At 45.8% G+C, this 20,626-nt stretch overlaps 1 protein-coding gene across 33 annotated transcripts in view; it reads right to left on the minus strand.

Annotated features, from left to right (window-relative positions):
• The window catches only part of celf2 (cugbp, Elav-like family member 2), a 161,028-nt gene that overhangs the window by 18,275 nt on the left and 122,127 nt on the right, over nt 1-20,626 (minus strand). For 16 of the 33 annotated variants that reach the window (XM_029461992.1, XM_029462011.1, XM_029462006.1 and 13 more), the window contains 5 exons: nt 20,236-20,284; nt 14,724-14,891; nt 9,704-9,783; nt 2,719-2,952; nt 1,216-1,279 (listed from right to left, as the gene is read on the minus strand). In XM_029461992.1, the coding sequence (XP_029317852.1) occupies nt 1,216-1,279; nt 2,719-2,952; nt 9,704-9,783; nt 14,724-14,891; nt 20,236-20,284 (595 nt within the window). The remainder of the gene's footprint in view (nt 1-1,215; nt 1,280-2,718; nt 2,953-9,703; nt 9,784-14,723; nt 14,892-20,235; nt 20,285-20,626) is intronic. The other 17 variants (XM_029462019.1, XM_029462018.1, XM_029462002.1 and 14 more) reach the window with 3 other exon arrangements.

The raw sequence follows: 20,626 nt of genomic DNA on the forward strand, positions 1-20,626 counted from the left end.
CAGCCACAGAGAAATTGCAAGGCGTTGTACCTCAAGGGAACACGACAGAGGATACAAGACGGGGCTCGCCACTTGAAAAACTCCCATCACACTCAGAAATGTTATTGTGTCTGGGCAATTTCCTTATCCTGTTTTCCGCACGTCAACCGACTAAACAGCGTAGAATTAAGAGCTGACACCTTACTGAGAAACTCACAGAAGGGAAGAAGAAGAAGAGAGAAGCAGGGTGGAACAGACAGAGTGCGGAGGCTGGAGGGAGGCGTTAAGGTGAGATAATAAAGTGTGATTGAAGAGGGTGGGAGGTGCGAGAGCTTCTGCAAAAAGAGGCTTAAAATAAAGAGTGAGAAAGATGGGAGTTTAATGGAAAGAGAGGAAAGTCAGAGATGATGAGAGAGAGTATCCACGGGTCCCTGGAAGTCTTAAAGAACCTACATTTAAAGCCCTAAAAATTATATTTCTTAAAGACAAGAGATTTTATCTTGTTCAACATTTAATAGGAGGCTTCCTGCCACGCTCACGGCTCGGATTAATGCACAACTGGGTTAATACCGTGTGCATTTCTTATTGCATCAGCTTCACTTAAGAGAGTTGGACCGTCCCTTACCACTTTATTTCTTATTTCTTTGTGTCCTTTCTCTTATTCAACACATTTAGAGTTTGGAAACTTCCCCACATTCACTGCAACAGAGAAGAGGCAGATTCCTTTTGATTTAAGTCGTCTTTAAATCGGCTATAAACGCCATTATTATAGATTTTAAAACGGCTATAAAAAGCTTGAGTTTGAACCTGCGGATGCTCTTGAGGAGAAATGTGTGAGTGCAGATGACAGAGACCCTCCACAGTAAGAGAGCAGTAGATGGCGCCAACCTGCAGTGCAAGATATCCACCAAAACGAGCCCATTTTTAACCATTCCCCCCCCCCCCCCCTCCTTGCGATTCATCCATCCCCGGCAGAGCCTCGGTGCTACTGTTCCACGCCCAGGGCACAACTCTTTGTCTGGCCTCATTAAAAGATCAAGACAATTCTTAGCAACAGTTGATAAATCTTCAGGGCAAAGATCTCTCTTTACTCCACCACGTGAGTTCATCTGTTATGCTCTTTGGTCCTCTTTTTGTTTTTTAGAAGTCTGCGAACAAAAAAAGAAATAACAAGAGGCGCAACAAAGAGTCCGCCGCCGTCGTGGATCACGGCTACATGAGAGCTCGTCGACTCACCGGCCATCTGCTGGATCCCGCTGAAGGCTCCCAGGTTACTGGAGGAGGTGGCCTGCTGGAGCAACTGATGGGAAACAGAAAAGAGCGAGAGGAGAAGAAGAGGGAGAAACAAAGTGAGCCGTGTGGACACAGAGGTTCATACATGTCTCTACAATGCTACACTGGGAAGCTAACGCCGTAACGAGCGGTTTATCAATGTGGTGTTTGCCTCAGTGCTCGATGAGTAAATGAGCTGCTAATATAGTTTGATCTCTCCTCTAAGCAAACACTGTTTGTATTCCACCACGATTCTTCCAGACAAGTTGAGCATGAAAGCTCTAATCTAGCCGACTAATTAGATTCCAAAACAAAAGTGGAATACTGATGCCGTCAAGAACTCATCCTTCAAAGACTCGAATTAACAGCAAATTAACATCTTGTTTCTATTGTCTGTGTCATTTCTTTCACTGCAGAACAGCTACATCTTTTCAGAAGAGGGAAACAGAGGACGTGAAAGAGCAGAGAAATATGGAAGCCCAATTCACAAAACACACACATCTTTCAGAAATCGATGTCCAGTAAATTTCGGTTGATTGCACTTACGGTCAAACAAATTGGGAATTGAATCTTCAGACTTTTTGAGATGTGTGTTTTGTGTTTTTAGGGGAATTCGGGCGGAAATTAAGGAATGGGGAAAAGAGTCGGTGTCGGGGCTTTGTACAGGAGGACTGCAGACACACAGGGAGAGAAGGAGGTTTCTGAACCCTACTTAAAAACAAGAAAACCCCACAAATCCCCCAATCAAACAAATCAACTGATGAGAAGCAGCTGAGCCTCCACTGCAGGATCGCTCAAATTGGGGATCAGTGGACTCCCAGGGGCTCCACCCTGTCCACAGCCCGCTTTCTGTTTCTGTTTAATCCCACAGAAGTCCGAAGAATTTACCACAATGACTGAATATATTGGAACAATTACAATTTAGAAAATATTTTTAAAAAACAGCCCTGTGTTTTAGCCTTTCAGTTTATTTATTTTTAGGATTTTTTTGTCAACTAATTAAAAAACAAAACACAATCTTTCAATTTATGTGCAAATTTAAAAATGCAAAACATTTGGATTTGCAGTACATGCATAAAGCAGCGTCCCTGTGTCCAAGAAAGTTCATTTATTTACTGCTAAATGCTTTTGAAAACAATATATTTGTATTATATTTTCTGTCGGGTAAAGATGATAAAATAGTTATTTTGGCCTAAAAACAGATGATCAGGAATCACAAACATGTGCGTTTGTATGGAGATACTTCCCATGGTCTGAATAAGAGTGAATATAAGATATTTAACATATTGTTGGCTTCCTGCAGCCTCTAACTCTGTGCAGAGACCTCATTTCCTCTCTAGCTACAATCCCAAGAGGAGGATGGAGGAGAAGAATTAGAGATCAAAAGAATGAAGGGAGGAAGAGAAGGAGGCCAAGTGAGAGTATTTGGGGGTTTTCAGGTTGGAGGTTTTCGATTGGGGCACTGACTGCGGCGGCGTTGGCCATGGGGCTGTAGTAAGGGGTGGAGGTGATGGTGGGCGACGCGGCGGCTCTCCTTACAGCCAGATACTGCGGGGTGAGGCCACCCAGGCCCGTCAGGCTGCCCCAGGTGGTCGCACTGTTGAGCTGCTGCATCTGCTGCGCCAGCTGCTGCTGCAGACGCCGCTGCTCCTTGTCCTTCTGCGTGTCGGCAAACTTCACCACGATGGGAGACGAGCAGCCCTGTAGGGGAGGGAGAGGAAAGGAGGAGAGGAGGGGGAGATGAGAGGAGAGGAGGAGGAGAGGAGAGGAGGAGGAGAGGAGGGGGAGAGGAGAGGAGGAGGAGGAGAGGAGGAGAGGAGAGGAGAGGAGAGGAGGAGGAGATGAGAGGAGAGGAGAGGAGGAGAGGAGGAGGAGAGGAGAGGAGGAGGAGAGGAGGGGGAGAGGAGAGGAGGAGGAGAGGAGGAGGAGAGGAGAGGAGGAGGAGAGGAGAGGGAGATGAGGGGGAGATGAGAGGAGAGGAGGAGGGAGGAGAGGAGGAGAGGAGAGGAGAGAGAGGAGGAGGAGATGAGAGGAGGGGGAGAGGAGAGGAGGAGGAGGAGAGGAGGGGGAGATGAGAGGAGGAGAGGAGAGGAGGAGACATGACAGGAGAGGGAAGAAGAGAGGAGAGGATGCGGATGAAAGAGAGGAGAGAAACAAAGTTTGAGATGAAGAGTGAGGAGAGAAGAAGAGACGAAAGATAATTAGAACACACTGAAAACTGTGTACGATGAAAGAAGGTAGAAAACATGATTAATACAATAAATACATCTAATAAGGGCAAGAACAAGCTTTTACCCACACACACCACACACACACACACACACACACACACACACACACACACACACACACACACACACACACACACACACACACAGTGACACAGGACACACACACAGAGTCACACAGGAAACTTGACTCTAAAGCCAGTGGGCTTTCTTCTTTCCCCCACAAGGGCTCCGTTATCTCTGAGTCCAGAACGGTTTCACCAGAAACAGATTTCCCGAGTTTGCCAACTATTTCATCATCTCATATGAAGAGAGACTTGATGTGTGTGTGTGTGTGTGTGTGTGTGTGTGTGTGTGTTGGAGTGTGTGTAAGCGAGAGAGATTGATTGGGATGACCAGGATGAGAGGTTGAGAGGGCAGGAGGAAGATTTGGAGATTTGGACAATCAGAAGTGTAACTAATGGTCCGAATTTCTATTCCTGAGTGTGTGAGACAATAAAGTGTCACACAGGGAGAGGAAGAAGAAACACACGAGGGCTGAAACACAGCTGAAGCTGAAACAGCAAGTCATAATCCATCACACCACACCATTACTCACACACTGCAATCAAAGCCTCACTCGGGGCAAATCCGTTGGAAACAAAGGCAATCTGCCACGGGAGAATAAAAACCTTTTGATTGAAACATTTAGTTTGAGGCACGATCCGCACTCGGCTGGGGAGGGAAGGGATTTGGCTACTTTACAGAGAGCGCGGGCGCACAGAGCTGAGATATATGTCGTGTGTGTGTGTGTGTGTGTGTGTGTGTGTGTGTGTGTACAGGTATGTTGTGTAACAGAGACTGTGGATCCTGCTGTGAAATGTCAATTTACTCAAATTAACTCACGAAATAAATCTAGAAATTCCTCAATTCATCCCCGTTGGACACCCGCAGGGACTATTTTCAGCACGTGGGCAGTGATTTGCTTGTTACACAGGTTATTTCTGCAAACCCGAACTTATCCTGAGACGTTTAATATTTAAATAAAACATTTAAATGAAGGAATCAGAGGAAGATTCCTTTAGATGTCAATGTTTCTATAAACGAACCTGCTTATGAAACTTGCAGCTCTCTTAAATTCCTCTTTTGAACGTGAGCTGCTTGAGTTCCGTCTGTGACTTTGTGTTTCTCTTCATGCAGCGACCTGCGTTGGTACTTATTAGGACTCAGCGGGTTAAATAAAGGTTCAATAACAACAACCGCTGTACGTAAAGAGAGAGAGAGAATATCAGAACCAATCATAATTCAGTTAATGCCCAATTTCAAGGCAGCCAGTTAGTCGAGTTTCGACTTTGAACTTGTACGCGCGCGCGTGTGTGTGTGTGTGTGTGTGTGTGTGTGTGTGTGACCCCTCCTCTGTGGGCCAAGGCTGGACTCTATCAGCTGAACGAGCGTGTCTCCTGTCTGCCGCCATATTTACTGCGTCTCTCCACCGGTCATTTCCCCTCTTTATCCCGACCGCCGACAGATAAAAGCGAGGAGACGATGGCAGAATTGCATTCGGAGGGAGAGTGTCAGTCTGGGGCCCTCGCCGCTGCAGTCGATTCCCCTCGAGACCGGAGCTCCCCATACCTCTCTGCTAAATATCTCATTACTCCAGCTGACACCCAGCGAGCGGGGGGGGAACGCAGCCCAGAATGAGAGTCCTGCCCCGGGAGAGCGGCCCGTACGCTCGGTGCTGCCGGCTGCACTTTAAAGTTTTCCAGGCGATCGGCCGGTTGGTCAACTTTGACCTCAAGTGATGGAAACACGTGGAGAGAAAGCGGCAGCTTCTACCATCTGTTGCTTTCACTCAGCAACAAAACATCATTGATTTGTACTGCAGGGGGATCTTTTAATAATTCATCACAGATTAATAACAGTTTGAACTTTCTAATGTCAAACACTGGGAAATTATGTATTAGGATTTCACACAAGCGAAAGGATTACATGCTTCTTAAAGCAAACCCTGTATTTCTGAGACCATTCAATGCATTCACATTCTGTAATTAGATTCAAATCGGCCTGCATTAAGCTAGCGCTAATGCTAATAACATGTCGTTCTGCTGCTGCTTCACATTCAAAGGGAGACACAAGTTGTTTTTGAAACACGATCGCTCGTCACAAATGTGCATTTCTGTGTTTACATGGTGCAGGGAGTCCTTTCACTGCTGCGTGGATTGAAATCAAACCGCGTTGGCTCATGGGGAAATGAAATAAAGCCTGTTATTGAGTGACCTCTTTATTAACACAACTTCAGTTTGTTTGGCTGCTCAGAGACCACCGCTGTCCAAACCTTTAGGATTATAAATCCAATCTCTCGTTAAACCACGACTGTGTTCTGTTAGTTTTGGGAACGGTACGTTTCTAAAACTAACTATAGCCAAAGCTTTCCTGCAGCGAGGAACAAGGGAAGCATCATCACTCTCAAAGGTTCTCGTGCACCCTTCCAGCTTTTTTAAGTCTGTTTCAGAATATTTGACGAGGCAGATAACGCCGATAGGTATTGGTTGCTGACGGCCGCCGGGGGCCATTACACCTCATGTTGCGCGTTACTGAATTTCAGCAAACCCTCCGATTTGTTTTGAATTGGTCACTTTTGCACAGCGCAACATGATGATTCTACGTCTCTGCGAGCACCACCATATTTTACGAGTCCCTCGTAGATTGTTAACACATAATAATACACCGAATTTATTAATAACAGACAACTAATGTGAGCCAATAAAGGAATACAACTTTGTAGTCATAAAAAACGGTCTTAAATGGTCTCTGGATTCAGACGTTTTGAAAATAACATGTCATTAACTCAATGCTGGTGGAGGAGCGTCAATTTCTTTTTGATTCTATTTCAGGAGAGACATTCTCAGCTGCAGACTGTCTCCCATGTTGCACAACTTTCACTTCTGAGGATAATAAAGCGCTCGCGGTCTCTCAGAAACCTCTCTCACCGGGAGACGTTTCTACGGGGAAAACACTCCTTTCTGAAATGTTATTTGTGTCTTGTTTCATACTTGGATACCTTTCTCAGCATATTGATGTCAGTTCTTCGTGCAGCAGGTTAATTGACCCTCATGAAACCTTTCCAGACACACACATCTCATCTGTGTTGCGTGTGTGATGGGTCAGTGTCTGCTCAACCTATAGTTACATGAAGCACCTGGCACGATTATGCTGTCCAAATGTATGATAATTTAATTACAGCACCTGCGTCAGGCTGTGGTTTGACCTCGCCTCACTGTCCACAAAACTTTTTAGCGTGTGACAGAAGTTACAGACTTGTGATCGACTTAACCAGGAGTTCACTCGGCTAATAGAGCTGACTACGCTCCCTGAAGCCAAGTCTCGGAGACAAGCGTGAAGAGAGCATTACACATCCCTTCCCATCTCTCCCAAAAACGCTCCGATGCATACACGCAAACTCAACTTATAAGCTCCGGTCCGTTTACCTTGCAAATCAATCTCTCGTAGCTTTCAAGAGAGTTTACGCTCTGAGCCTTCTCCATCTCATTTATTTACCACTCACCGAGCCTTTAAATGTCAAACCGTGTTATCTGCAGCTCCTAAAAGCGAAGCAGGAGGCTCTGTTAACCATAAGAGTCTAAATTCCTCTTGCACACTTGTTTTAGCCTGTTGTCCCCGAAACACCTTCCCTACAGAACGCTTGCACGCTGAGTCATGCAAGCGTCAACATCGAGGGTTTCACGGAGTGATCGATACGTCACCGTCTCCACTGAATGGACGGTTTGGTATTTATTGGTTTCATTTTAAAGTTTGTTGCTGTCAATAATAGATCTGAGTCGTTTTCCTTCGTTGTCTTATTTACTGCCAAGGAGGTCGTTTGTTTGTACGGTGAAACTCCTGATCTGACTTTCATGACACCTGGATAAAAGGTTTAGCGTGGGCCGAGGATGAACCCGCTAAATTGTAATCCATATTTCTAACCCTTCCCCAAACCTAACCCCTAACCCTAACCCGTCTTTTGTCAGTGTTCCGAGTTACCCTAAGCCCTAACCCTAAGCCCTAACCCTAACCCGTCTTTTGTCAGTGTTCGAGTTACCCTAAGCCCTAACCCTAAGCCCTAACCATAACCCGTCTTTTGTCAGTGTCCGAGTTACCCTAAGCCCTAAGCCCTAAGCCCTAACCCTAACCCTAACCGAGTTGGTGTAATAAACCTAACGGTTGTATTCAGAAACACACTGATTTGTTGTGCCGGAGCTTTAAGTCAGACAGACTTTGTCTCCAGCTTTATTTGGCGTCTTGTACGACATCAGCCATGATTAATCAAATCTAATATTTCCTTTCCGCTTTCCGTCTCTCCGTCTCCTCTCCTCACTGCTGTTGACAGATGTGTTTGTTCACTATTTAAACAGACACTGCTCTGTTGTCTCTCATGCTCTACTTAAGCTCTCGTTTACATGCGCTCGAACGCTTGTGCAGCGATGGTGTGTGTGTGTGTGTGTATGTGTGTGTGTGGATAATATGCGAGTGGGCTTCTCGTGTCATGTGGGGGGGAAAGAACGTCGGAAACAGAACTAAGTGTTGATGGACCGCTGCACAGGGGGAGCCGAGTGCTAAATGAGTATTTATAAAAAGGGAGTGAATAATGTAAAGCACAAATACAGCACAACGAAGCCGAACCGCTTCCTCTCCTCGTGTGTCTGCAGAGGTTCGACAGTGAATTACCTGTCTCGCTCACATCCACTTTCATTAGGACCTGACATTCAGCCGGCGTGTGTTTGCGTGAGATGTGTGCGCGCGGGCGTGTGCCACCGTGCACCTGAATGTCACGCCGTAATGAGAATGGATATGACAGTGACAGGGCCATCAGCGAATGGAGAGCCGGGGCCGCCTCCCTTTTTTCCCTTTCACAACATGTACGCACAATCTTGCTCTATCTAAGACAGTGTTGTGCAATAGAGCCAAGACAATAACCAAACTCTATTTACCAGACCTCATTCCTTCATACGGACCCGAAGTAATTACTTTTAAATTGCAAAACTGAGGAACATTAACAAACGGTTGCGGCAATTTGGGTCCGCCCGGGGCTAGACAGCTTGTTTTCAAATGGAAATGAAGGTATTTCGCTATTGTCCGCTGCAATATCGTTGGTTATGGTTTAAGGCTTTTTTCTGTGTGCCTGATAAAAGCGAAGGACACTGGCAGTGTTTACCGGGCCCATTGTGGCAGACGGCTGCTCAGACTGAGGATAATTCCAGCTTAATACTAACGCCGTCGGTGGAGAGTGTCACTCAGAAAGACACGCCGGTGCTGCTCGGCCACATAAATCCACAGACACTTCACTGATATTCGCAGTGTGACAACATCCACAGAACACACACACACACACACACACACACGTACACAGACAGACGGAGGGAGGAGCGTGCGTTTTCCCCATGTCAGGGTCACAGCACATCAATAGCAGCCATGATTATCATGATCAGCTCTAATGAGGGGGCTCCGGGATGAACGCCACTCGTCTCTTTTCTTGAACACAGCCCGTTATTACCTTTTTGTCTCTCTCTCTCTGACTCGTACGTGCACTCGTCTTACACCGTGTAATTCTCTCCCAATCACAGGCTTGTCATCTTGCCCTGTCACCGGCCTGACAATGTTGACAAAAGGCGCCCCAAAAACCGGGGGAACACAAAAGGAGCTGCGGCTGGGTCCCCATTACGGCACCGCCGGGGTCGCTGTGCAGCTGATGAGGTCTGTAACACCACCTGCGTATTGTGGCTTCTGTGTCAAAAGGTGTCGCTTTTTTTTCTCTCACAGTTTTGAGACTTTGCCAAAAGTTTCTTCTAGTAAATGTGTGAACAAAAACACGAGTGAGCGGAGCGGCGAGGAAGAGCGAGACACTGTAACAATGCTGCTTCCTGTTTGCATTTCTGAGAAATTGAGCATTTGTAGATCAATAACTCTGTTACCTTGAATTCTTTTATAATGTCTCAATTGACCTTGCTGCTAAAAGCTTAACGTTAATGTGACAGCGTTGGAGACCTGCTGCGAGTAATGAGAGTGTTTCTGGGCCCCGCCTAGAAAGTACAGTAGGGAGTCGTGACTTTTACAGAGAGGTGACTCAGGAGTGAACACATATTCAAACACGAGAGCGGCATATTAAAGTGCCGGCACATGAACAGGGTGAAGTGCATGTTTTCAAATGAGTAAGACAGAAAGAGAAAGAGAGAGCGAGAGTACAGTACCTCCATAGTCTGAGACTGGTGCATGGCTTTGATTGCATTCTGTGCCATAGCTCTGGTGGAAAACGTGACAAACGCACATCCTGTAGGGAGGGGAGGAGAGGAGGGAGGGATGGAGGGACAGTGGAAGGGAGGGGGGGAGGAGGAGGAGGAGGTGGGAAGACGAGAAAGAACAAAAACAAGACAAAAGGGTTGGACACGTCGTTGTTATAAAAAAAATTTCAAACAGAGATTGATACAGAGAACAGCTCACAGGAGGACAACAGTGTTATCAGTCGCTGTGGAAACAACAGCCGGAAAACAAGCACAGTGTCATGACAACAACCCCCCCGTCCCACCACCTCGCCCCATCCAAAGCCACCACAGGACATCCGAGACAATCACCATCGAGGCTTTGGATCGGCTGCTCCCTCCTCCTCCTCTCTTTCTGTCACTGTCTCTTATTTTCTCCTATCGCTCCGACACACCGACCGAATTAGTCAGACCTGAATTCCACCGCTCTCTCCTCTCAACAATTCAACAATGTAAATCAGTCCAAATTTGCATGAAAGCCATTTGAATTAATTTGGGCCTGTACTGTGCGTCTGATTGGGTGCCCTCTTTCTCTCTTTGTTAAACAGGAAAGAGACGTGGTGGCGACGGCGGCGGCGAGTCGGGACAAAATATCTGCAGGGGCTCGAGAAGACGGGAATCAGATAGAAAATCATAATAAACTCAATCCACAGAGACGACGGAGAGAGAGGAGGAGGTGAGCGGAGGAGTAGTCGACCTCCTCCGTGACTGACACTGATTTTAGCCAATCAAGTTTGGACGCAGCCCGAGGGGGTTTTAGGGGAGTTTGAGGGTAAAGGGGGGAGAGGAGGGAGGGGGGGCAAGGTTGTGTTTGTCTGACTGGTTAGGGAGTGATTACAGGAGATAATGTGAGAAGAGCTTCAACAACCCCCTGGACTAATAATATGCTAACAAACTCACCAAGCCATGTTAGTGCAGCCAGGCCTGAACTGATTACACACATGCTCACACACACGCACGCACGCACGCACGCACAGGTTCGGCTGGCTGACTCGTGGTTTGGCAATAGGGGAATAAACTCATAGCCTGGGTCATCAGAGAGACTCTCCCTGGCTGTGTGGATGGGATGAAAGGGCAGGGAGGAGGAAGAGAGTAAGGACAGATGAGCGGAGGGAATCCCTTCCTCCACCTCTTTTAAAAGATGGCCGTGACAGAACGAGGCTGACTGAGACGAATGGTCAGTTTGCCTCCTGCGTACGTCCGATACACAGATCTAGAGAGAGCCCGGTCCTTGTCGATCATCTAATGACGTTTTTTTGTCAAATGTTTTGTTTAATTGCGATTATTTCGAATATTGTCGTTGAGGACGCCCTTGAAAACGTTATGATGCATCTCAAAGGGACCCAATAAAGAATTTACAATACTTTATGTACAAATTAAGTATAATGTGTCAGCCAAATGTAAGTGAGCTGCGTGTCCTCTGCGGCCTCTTTTGTTTGCAGAAGTACTGACTTAATGTAACTAAACCAAAAGCGTCAGACTTGGAAACCGGCAGCTGTGGTTCCCATGATGTTTTATACAGTATGTCACTCAATTATGTCCAGATTCAATGTTGATTTCTTTTAACCACGACCGCAATCTTTCCATAATAAAGTAGTTTCAGTAGCATAAACTTATCTAGGTCTTAAAAAAAAGATGTGTCGGGTCAGTAAAGCCCTTATGAACCGCTTTGACCTGATTTTTTCAATATGTACAGTCAGTCCTTGCCAAGTGGAAGTTATAGTTTCATATCAAACTGTCTTTGCAGACTTAACATTAGAGAGCGGTGAGAAGGTAACAAAGAGACTGAAGGTGACCAGATTCTGCAGGACTGACCTAGTAAACATTGTAATTGTCCTTTACAGAGCCGGCTGCTGTTGTTACTCCAGATAGGACATTAAAAAAAGGGGTCATTTTTTAAACTGATTCAGGGGACTGTCTATTTTCGACGGGCCACAATCTGTCATTTAACTGCTTAGTATCCAGCAGGTTGCCCCATCCTCTGCAGCGATGCGCGCGCGGGGGGGGGGGGGGGGGGGGGGGGGTCTTCCATTTGGGTTAGCCCTCCAGACTGATGGCTCCTGACTCTATTTATAAAACTGGTCAGCAACAACGTCATTGGTTGTCATCTAGCGGAAACATTCGTCAACAACTGGCAGACAGAATACTTTGTTCCCCAAACATAATGTCTATCTTTAGCTGCTTTCTGAAGCTTAGATTCTGTCTAAGCTTGTAAATAAAGAATTCCTTCCCGTTGTTATTTATTTTTTAAAAGCCGTGCTTTCTGGCTGGTTGGTTCATGTCTTATTTTTTCACAGCGGAGAGATGGGACGTGGCTTTAACGCTAAAAATACCTCACGGACCGCATTCTGTCGTCAGCGGAGAACCAAACAGTCCTTTAATGAAAGTAGGGTAGCTCCCAAGGCCCAGCCATCCACTGGTGGTGTGATCCATATTTTATTAATAGTGGGATGGCGGAGCTCTCTTCTGATTGATACCGCGCTTCAACAGGAGCTCAGCAGCGCAGCTAGGTGGGACCGAGGGCCTCTGGGACTTGCTAGAAATCCTTAAAGACCTATTTATTTCCAACCTGGTTAGGGTTGTTTATTTACTAGCCAGACTCGAGCTGGACTAGCAGCGTTTTCCTCTTGGTAAGTGGCTTATATCAGTTCTACAGAAACGAGGATTTGGCCATCGCATCTGAAATATTCATGAGGACAAAAGAGAGGAGCGGAGAAGGGATGGAAGGAGGCTGATGTGGGATGTCTGGGAAAAAGAGGACAAATTGATGCAAGAGAGGATTCTAGGACAGCGAGGGTGAGGAGATAGTGTCTGGGAGGGGGCGGCTGCTGTTTGAAGAAGCAAAGGAACATGGGAGTTTGAGTTGTTTAGATTTAGGCAAAGATTGGATCTAGATAGAGGCAACCTTAAGGAGATAAAAGAGAGAAGACACATTGAGAAAATAAGACTCAACGATAAAACATCCATAACGTCCGACAAGCACAGAAAGAAATATACGTGACCGACAGATCCACACTGAATCTCCGTGACGATGACAGTGACAGCTCGAGTGACAGGAGGAGGAAAAGGAGGACAGAGAGTTTCAAAAGCCCCTCCGTCTCCTCAGCACATAGAAACCACAAAGGGGAGAGGGGGGAGGGGGAGGTAAGGAGTATTGGGAAGATAGTAGAAATGAAGAGGGGGTGGGCAGCTGCGTTGGCAGGTTGATGATGGAAAGGGTCCCTGTGTTACTACAGGGGCTATTTATAGGAGGTACAATGGCTGAGACTGGATTGATAGATGAGACAGCCGGGGCTTGGTTGGAAGTACTTCGAGATCCGGTCATATGTCGCCCTTATGATCCACTGAAATCATGACTTTGAACTTTTCTAGAGTGGTTATTTTAAACTCTGTACCCTAGTTTGATGTAGAACTCTGGAGTCGACAGATCCAATTGCACTGGCAGCTTGTTAGAGGTTTTTAAACTTTGCTTGGAGTACATTATGTGGCCTCAACGTGCGCCGATTACGTGCAGCAAAGGTGGCCTGACTGTTTGCGTCTGCCTGGTGCAGAAGCCACGTTTTGGAGGATTGATCGAATTTCCTGACCTGAAGATCGACAGGAAAACACTGATCGGAATCCTTCATCTTCGTTTAGTCTTTTACCGATTAAGTAAAAAGGGAAGGAAATTGAAATTTTGCTTTGTAAATATAACCAACCACATGCTTACTGTAAATTCAAAGAGCCTCTCTATGGAAGTATCAAAGAGCTTAGGACTGGCTTACAGTGAGGCTAAACTGGAACAGCAGGGAAGGTGAAGGACATGGAGGGAGGTGAGGAGGTCGGAGGAGGGCGTGAGAGGGTGAGGGGGGACTGAAGCTGAGAGAGCAAGAGGGGGAGAAGAGAGAGAGAGAGAGGGGAAGATATATATATATATATAGAGAAGCATGTATTCACAGTGGCCACAACAGCCTCAAGATGTTGCTTCAGTTCATTTGTGTTAACTTCTCAACGTGACTCTCTCAGAACCTTAAAGGACATCTGGATCATTTTACAAAAAGCTGCTGTTTGAAAACAGAAGCTGATGCAACAAATTTAGTAGACAGAGAGAAACATAAAAGCTAAAATTCACTGTTCAGGTCAATCGAGAACTTCTGATTCCAATTTTCTTTTGGTTACTTATGAGTTTCGTTGGTCTGGTTTCTAACTGCATTGACATTATTTCTGTATTCTGAAGCCTTACAGCTAATCACACATTTCTATTTCTACACGTTTCTATTTGCACACGTAGATGCAGTGAAGCAGAAGTGGGCTGATGCTTGATTTCAATTCAGTGAACCATTTGACTATCACTCTTGGTTCAGGAGCATTAAATTACTCACACCTGTGTGCTGCATTTTAACTCTGCACACAGATGCAAACTCTTTCGAGCGACAGGGAAGGAAGACGACGAGCTATGATTGGTCAGGGTCCAACATGAAGTCTGCCGTGTTTCTAGTCCAAGTTATGCCCAGAATTCCGTCTGATAACAACATTTAAAGACCGTTTCAGGTAAATGGGGGGAGTTTTGGAAAGAAAGCTACGCAACTGTCTCCTGAAGTGTACGTCTCCTGCTGCAGGAAGACACTAATCACCAACGTTTACAGTAAACAATGTCTTCGTGTGACATTGACAGGAAAAACATCCAGTAATAGACATGCATGCAAATGAGAAATACAATTAAAACAGTTACACTCCTAGAGTTCTGGATCATGACCCTATCCTGTTTACTCTCAAGTAAAAAGCTGTTTATTCTCTTTGACACAGCCATTGGCTCAGAAACCATCGTTAACCAGCCAACTCTTGTCACACAGTGACTTAGCAAAGACTTCCTGCAGGACTTTGAGTTTGAGTCACGCCACAAGTCGACACAATGAACAACAACATCTGCTAGAGGCCATTCTGGTAATAATATTCACATGAGGAGCATTACGTGTGGATGGAAGTGAGTCGGAGCGACACACACCTCTGCTCAGTCCGTCGGGCCCTCTCAGGATTCGGCACTCCTCGATCTGACCGAAGGCAGAGAACATGACCCGGATGTCATTCTCGTTGCACTTCTTCGACACCATGCCGATGAACAACTTCCTGTCTTCCACCGCTGCAGAGCCAGAAAGAAGAAGAAGAAGAAGAAACATCGTTAAGAGAAGGCTTCACAGCACTTTGACAGCTTGAATATGCAGAGCTTTTGTAGGATATTTGAGTGTTTGTTGAGTTTCTTTTGTGCAACATTGTCTCTGAATTGTGCATTAATTTACTTATTTGTCATTTATTTTCTAAAGGAACTGTTAGAAATGTTGTGAATTCATTTAAAAGCGTTTTCTTGGTGTAATTAATGAGTTTCAGAGATGCTGGCTGGTGGATTTTTGCACAGCGCCAGGCTAGCTGTTTCCCTTTCTTTCCAGTCTTTGTGCTAAGCTAACCGGCTGCTGGCTTCATATCGTATGAGAGGTACGAGTCTCATTGTTAAACTCTGGGCAAGAAAGCCAATACAGGTATTTCCTAAAACAGTGAACTATTCCTTTTAACTGACTCTATAGCTCGCTCTGTAGGTCGGTCCACAATAAATGTTCCCACCCTTTGGCGGCCAAAGGTTTCGCCCCTGGAGTCTGGAATCTGGTGTGTGTGTGTGTGTGTGTGTGTGTGTGTGTGTGTGTGTGGATGTGTGTGTGTGTGTGTGTGTGTGTGTGTGTGTGTGTGTGTGTGTGTGTGTGTGTGTGGATGTGCGTGGTTGCAGCTATTGTACTTCCCATTGCAATGGAATGCATTGTTTCTAAAACGTATAACAATAAGAGACTAAACGGAGGAACAGGGACGGAGAAAGAACGAAGAAAAGTGTAAACGGGAGGACAAACAAAATATGGAAAATAGACAGAACAAAACACCAAACAAAAGAAACAGAAAGGAAGAAAGGAAAACGAGACAGTGGGAGAGATGAAGACAGACAGAGTTCATGTATTTCATCATGCCATCTGCGAGGCTCTGATCAATGTCTCATTATCACTTCAACAGCGACTGCTTGCTGAGACTCTGCAGCTTGTCCTCTCTCACCCTCTTCCTCCCACCACTCCTCCCCCTCAGCCTCCTCCCTCCTCCCTCATGGATATCTCCTCTCTTTCTCCTTCGCTGACACAATCCCCCCCTCTTCGGTGCAATCTTGAGGAATGTGATCCGGCTGCAGGTGACGGTGAGAAACTTGTGTTTTAGTGTGTGTGAGTGAGGTTAAGTGTGAATTAGGCTGAGAGTGAAATCCTCATCGCTCGAAGAAACAATACGTGTGTGTACGTGTGTGTATGTGTTCCCACCACATTCAATGCAATGCTAATCCAATTCATTTTTAATGAGGAAACTGTCAGCTCTTACCGCGAGGCGAAAGAGATAAGCGGTCTGTTGCACTCTGGGAAATCAATAGCGCACTTGTTTATTTTGCTGTTTGAATTGTTTGTGTGTTTAAAAAACAAACCGTCGGGATACGCTGCCAAGATAAGTGTTGTTTCAAAGAGCTTTAACTCCTTTGTACACAGCGTGTGTGTGAGTGTGTGTGTGTGTGTGTGTGTGTGCATCACTCCAGAGGAAGATTACCACAAGTCTAACAGCAATGTAATTAATTTACTCTGTGTCGATAGAAAAGAAAGAGAGGAGATATCGTTACAATTGACTGTTTCTGTTTTTCGGACGAGGCGTGCAGGCAGGCGGGCGGGTGATAAGACTCATAAAGCCGGCTCTGGGATGATCTGGAGTCAGCTTTGCTTTCAGGGATAAATTGGAGCAGAACTGGCTTCATGCTGAGATTCAACATATTAGGAGACGGCGGGAAAAACCCACAAAAGGTTTAGTGAAAAGAAGAATCAGTGCACAGGATTTACCAATAATGTTATCTCTGTGTTATAATGTACATCTCTTCTACTTCTACTTCTACTTAAACTCATAAAGCTCTGAGCAGCCATTCGTCACTGTTACACTGGGTTTATTAAAGGTCATTACCATTAAGTGGATGGATATGTTACGTATGGTCCGCTCTATATTTCACCATGCCAGCTGTGAGTCGTGGCTGCTTTATTAAGTTCCACCATCGTTACCCCGACGGTTATGTCTTATAAAGTCGTATTTCGCCGTATTTCAGTGGAGCGGATGATGGCTTTTATAAGGATTACTCCCCTGCCTTGCTGGATACTGTCGTTTTATTGTATTTCCCCGCAGTGGACAGTGATAGAGCAGGTGGCTTATGATGCTACTCCATCGTCTGTGCGACAGCCCGAAGGACTCCTCTGTGATGTGGAGTTATGGCAAAGCCTGCTAATAACATGTCAGGACAACACCTTTAAAACTACCTGTCACTTCATTCAATCGTCGCCGTATCCATTTTCATATTCTGCTCAATTACCCAGCTTTAAGGGTCAGTTCACACACATTGCAAAAACACACATTTTCTTACTTAGCCATGCAAATAATTTCAATTTTATTTGGCAAAACGTTCCGATATCTGCTGCAGAGATTTCTTCAGCTGTGTCACCCTGAATAACCCGCTGACAACCATTTTAAATGGGAAATATTTTTTCCACCTGAGGTTAAAAAACTGTCAGCTGTGAGGTCTCGGGATTATACGCAGGAATGTGGCTCATGTTGCCATTCGGCTTTTCAAATGTAGTTTATTACAAGTGCAGAAGGTTCAGCAGCAAATATCATGAATGAATCATCGTGTGGGCCCAAGACCCCCCAACATTAAGTCTTATTCGGTTTAGTATCGACGCCACGCAATTTGCTGGAAGAGATTTAAAAACGGCGGTCGTCAAAGATGGGTCGGCTTTTAAGGCATCATTGTCCAGAGGACTGTCACTTTATAATCCCACCATAAAACATAAACTAGAAAACCTCTGCAGAGTCTCTAAGAGCACAATGGGAGCCAGAGCCTTCAGCTATCAAGCTCCTCTCCAGTGGAACCAGCTTCCAGTTTGTGTTCGGGAGGCAGACACCCTCTCCACATTTAAGAGCAGGCTTTCCTTTTTGATAAAGCTTAGGTAGGGCTGGCTCAGGTTTGCCCTGGATCAGCCCCTAGTTATACTGCTATAGGCTTAGACTGCCGGGGGACACCTCCCTGCACTCCTTCTCTTCCTCTCTCCTCCCCTCCCTCTCTTCTTCTCCCCCTCTCTCTGTATGCATTTATGTAAATGTATGTTACTAACTCATCATCCGGGGCATCATCCCCAGAGGTTCTGTGTCTCTCATGTGGCAGGTTGCCACTGATAAAGTTTACGTCAGGATCATGAATCGTGGCTGCGCCTGCTGCCCTGGTCCTGCTGGACACCAGGAAGCCTTATTGACATTTTCCTGGATTCATCCAAACTTTCTCTTTTTCAACACAACATCATTTCTGTCAAATGTTGTATTTGTACTATGTTGTTTATCCTGTACACACGACATCTATTGCACGTCTGTCCGTCCTGGGAGAGGGATCCCTTCTCAGTCTCTCCCTGAGGTTTCTTCCATTTTACCCCCTTTCATTATGGGGTTTCTTTTAGGAAGTGTTTCCTTGTGCGATGCGAGGGTCTAAGGAGAGAGGGTCTAAGGAGAGAGGGTCTAAGGAGAGAGGGTCTGAGGACAGAGGGTCTAAGAACAGAGGGTCTAAGGAGAGAGGGTCTAAGGACAAAGGGTCTAAGGAGAGAGGGTCTGAGGACAGAGGGTCTAAGGACAGAGGGTCTGAGGACAGAGGGCCTAAGGACAGAGGGTCTGAGGACAGAGGGTCTAAGAACAGAGGGTCTAAGGACAGAGGGTCTAAGGAGAGAGGGTCTAAGGACAGAGGGTCTAAGGAGAGAGGGTCTGAGGAGAGAGGGTCTAAGGACAGAGGGTCTAAGGAGAGAGGGTCTATGGAGAGAGGGTCTAAGGACAGAGGGTCTAAGGAGAGAGGGTCTAAGGAGAGAGGGTCTAAGGACAAAGGGTCTAAGGAGAGAGGGTCTGAGGACAGAGGGTCTAAGGACAGAGGGTCTAAGGACAGAGGGTGTAAGGACAGAGGGTCTGAGGACAGAGGGTCTAAGAACAGAGGGTCTGAGGACAGAGGGGGTTGTATGTACAGTCTGTAAACACTGAGACACATGTGTAATTTGTGATATTGGGCTGTATAAATACATTTGATTTGATTTGGAAAGAGGAATATGACTTTGGGGGAATTGACCCTCAAAACTGAATAAATCAAGCAGAAAAGAAAGAAAGAAAATCTGATTTGGTTTAGAAACACCGTGTTCACTCTCCTCTCCCACTAAACTACAACTTCATAACATCATCTTTTAGTTTCCAACTGTACCTCGACTACTGTGAAACATTGAAATATCTCTTATGATTTCTCCTGCACTTGAGGGGGGACATATCCTCCCATCATATAAAACAACACGCAGTCGAGGGTCGAAGGTGAACGAGTTTATCTGCTGAATAAAACCTTGTTTATGTTTCAAAAGTTATTAATTTCTCTCTCTGGTGATCTAACAGAGCAGGTGAGAGACGGCTTCAGCTCCCCGTGGTTGATTGAAAGGTCATGCCCACTTCAGAGCAATCAAATGAAATCATGCCCTGCTCAGTGCTCACGCCGACTCACCAGGAGAGGAGCCCTGCTGTGCATGCTGCGTTTTCTGCAGCACATTTGAGTAATATTTGCTAAAAACAATGAAACTACATCCTGTATTAATGAGATGTTGTTATAGATTCACGTCCTCAGCATGAATCAATAGGCTCGGAGCTCAGACAGCGGAGGAAATCAATACAGTCGTACTTATCGAACCCAAACGCCCGATCTTTTCCAAGACTTCACCAAATAGTTTTGTTGCCTAAACCTGAAGAAGAAGTTTAGAAACGTTTCTAACTAACCTACACGTCGGAATTGACAGCGTCACTTCGGTGTGTGGGAATGTGATTTTTGGGAGACCAGGCTGCCTTCAAAGACAATCTGATACAACAGCTTCGTCTTTAGTATGAGAAGGAGGCTCCTTACAGGAAGTCTCTTCAGAACTGCATCTGCTATATGTAGTTTGGAAATGGTGATCTGAGGGCGACGTGTGTGTGTGTGTGTGTGTGTGTGTGTGTGTGTGTGTAGCGAGACATGTTTGTGTGAGCGAGCAGCCTAGAGGGAAAAGAGGCTGGTTCACCACAAGGCCAAACCGATTCAACTTTCACTGACCTCCTTATGAAGCACCTTAATAATTCATCACACATATACGAATATATTTATATATATGAGCACCCCCCCCCCCCGCCCTCTCTCTGTTCCTCTTTATGTCTCTCGCTCCATCTTTTTTTCTCCCAGTCCCTCGTCCCGTCTGCCAGTCAAGCAGCGAGCAAACACATGGGTGAAATAGCTATTACCAAGCAAATTCAAAAAGGCTATTGATGCGTGTGTGTGTGATATTGATGCGCCTGTCATTGCGTGCATGTGTGTGTGTGTGTGTGTGGCCACTCACCGTTAGATTTCTCACTGTCTGCAGGTTTCATTTGAATAGGGTGGTGCATCTGTAGAGACAGAAGAGAAGGACAGAATATATCAAATGCTGCTCACATACACGAGCATGAACACAATCATACGTTGCCTGCACTTACACTCGCAGGTGTCTCATACTAAATATGGCAGATATGGTTTAAACATTCATTGGTGTGTGCATCTCAATTAGCCAGATATACAATATAAATGCACCCGTTATGTTACATTAAGTTGTTTGAAGAACAGGACCAGAAGTCCAGCAGGCATGGAGAGAAAGATTAAAACCAAGAACAACTATTAGGGCACTCAGAGAGCGCAGACCTCTGCCAAGGCCGTTTCCATAAGTGTAAAATAATGAGTGTGTGCGCCCTATG

Source organism: Cottoperca gobio, chromosome 23, assembly GCF_900634415.1.
Source record: "Cottoperca gobio chromosome 23, fCotGob3.1, whole genome shotgun sequence".
Lineage (NCBI taxonomy): Eukaryota > Metazoa > Chordata > Actinopteri > Perciformes > Bovichtidae > Cottoperca > Cottoperca gobio.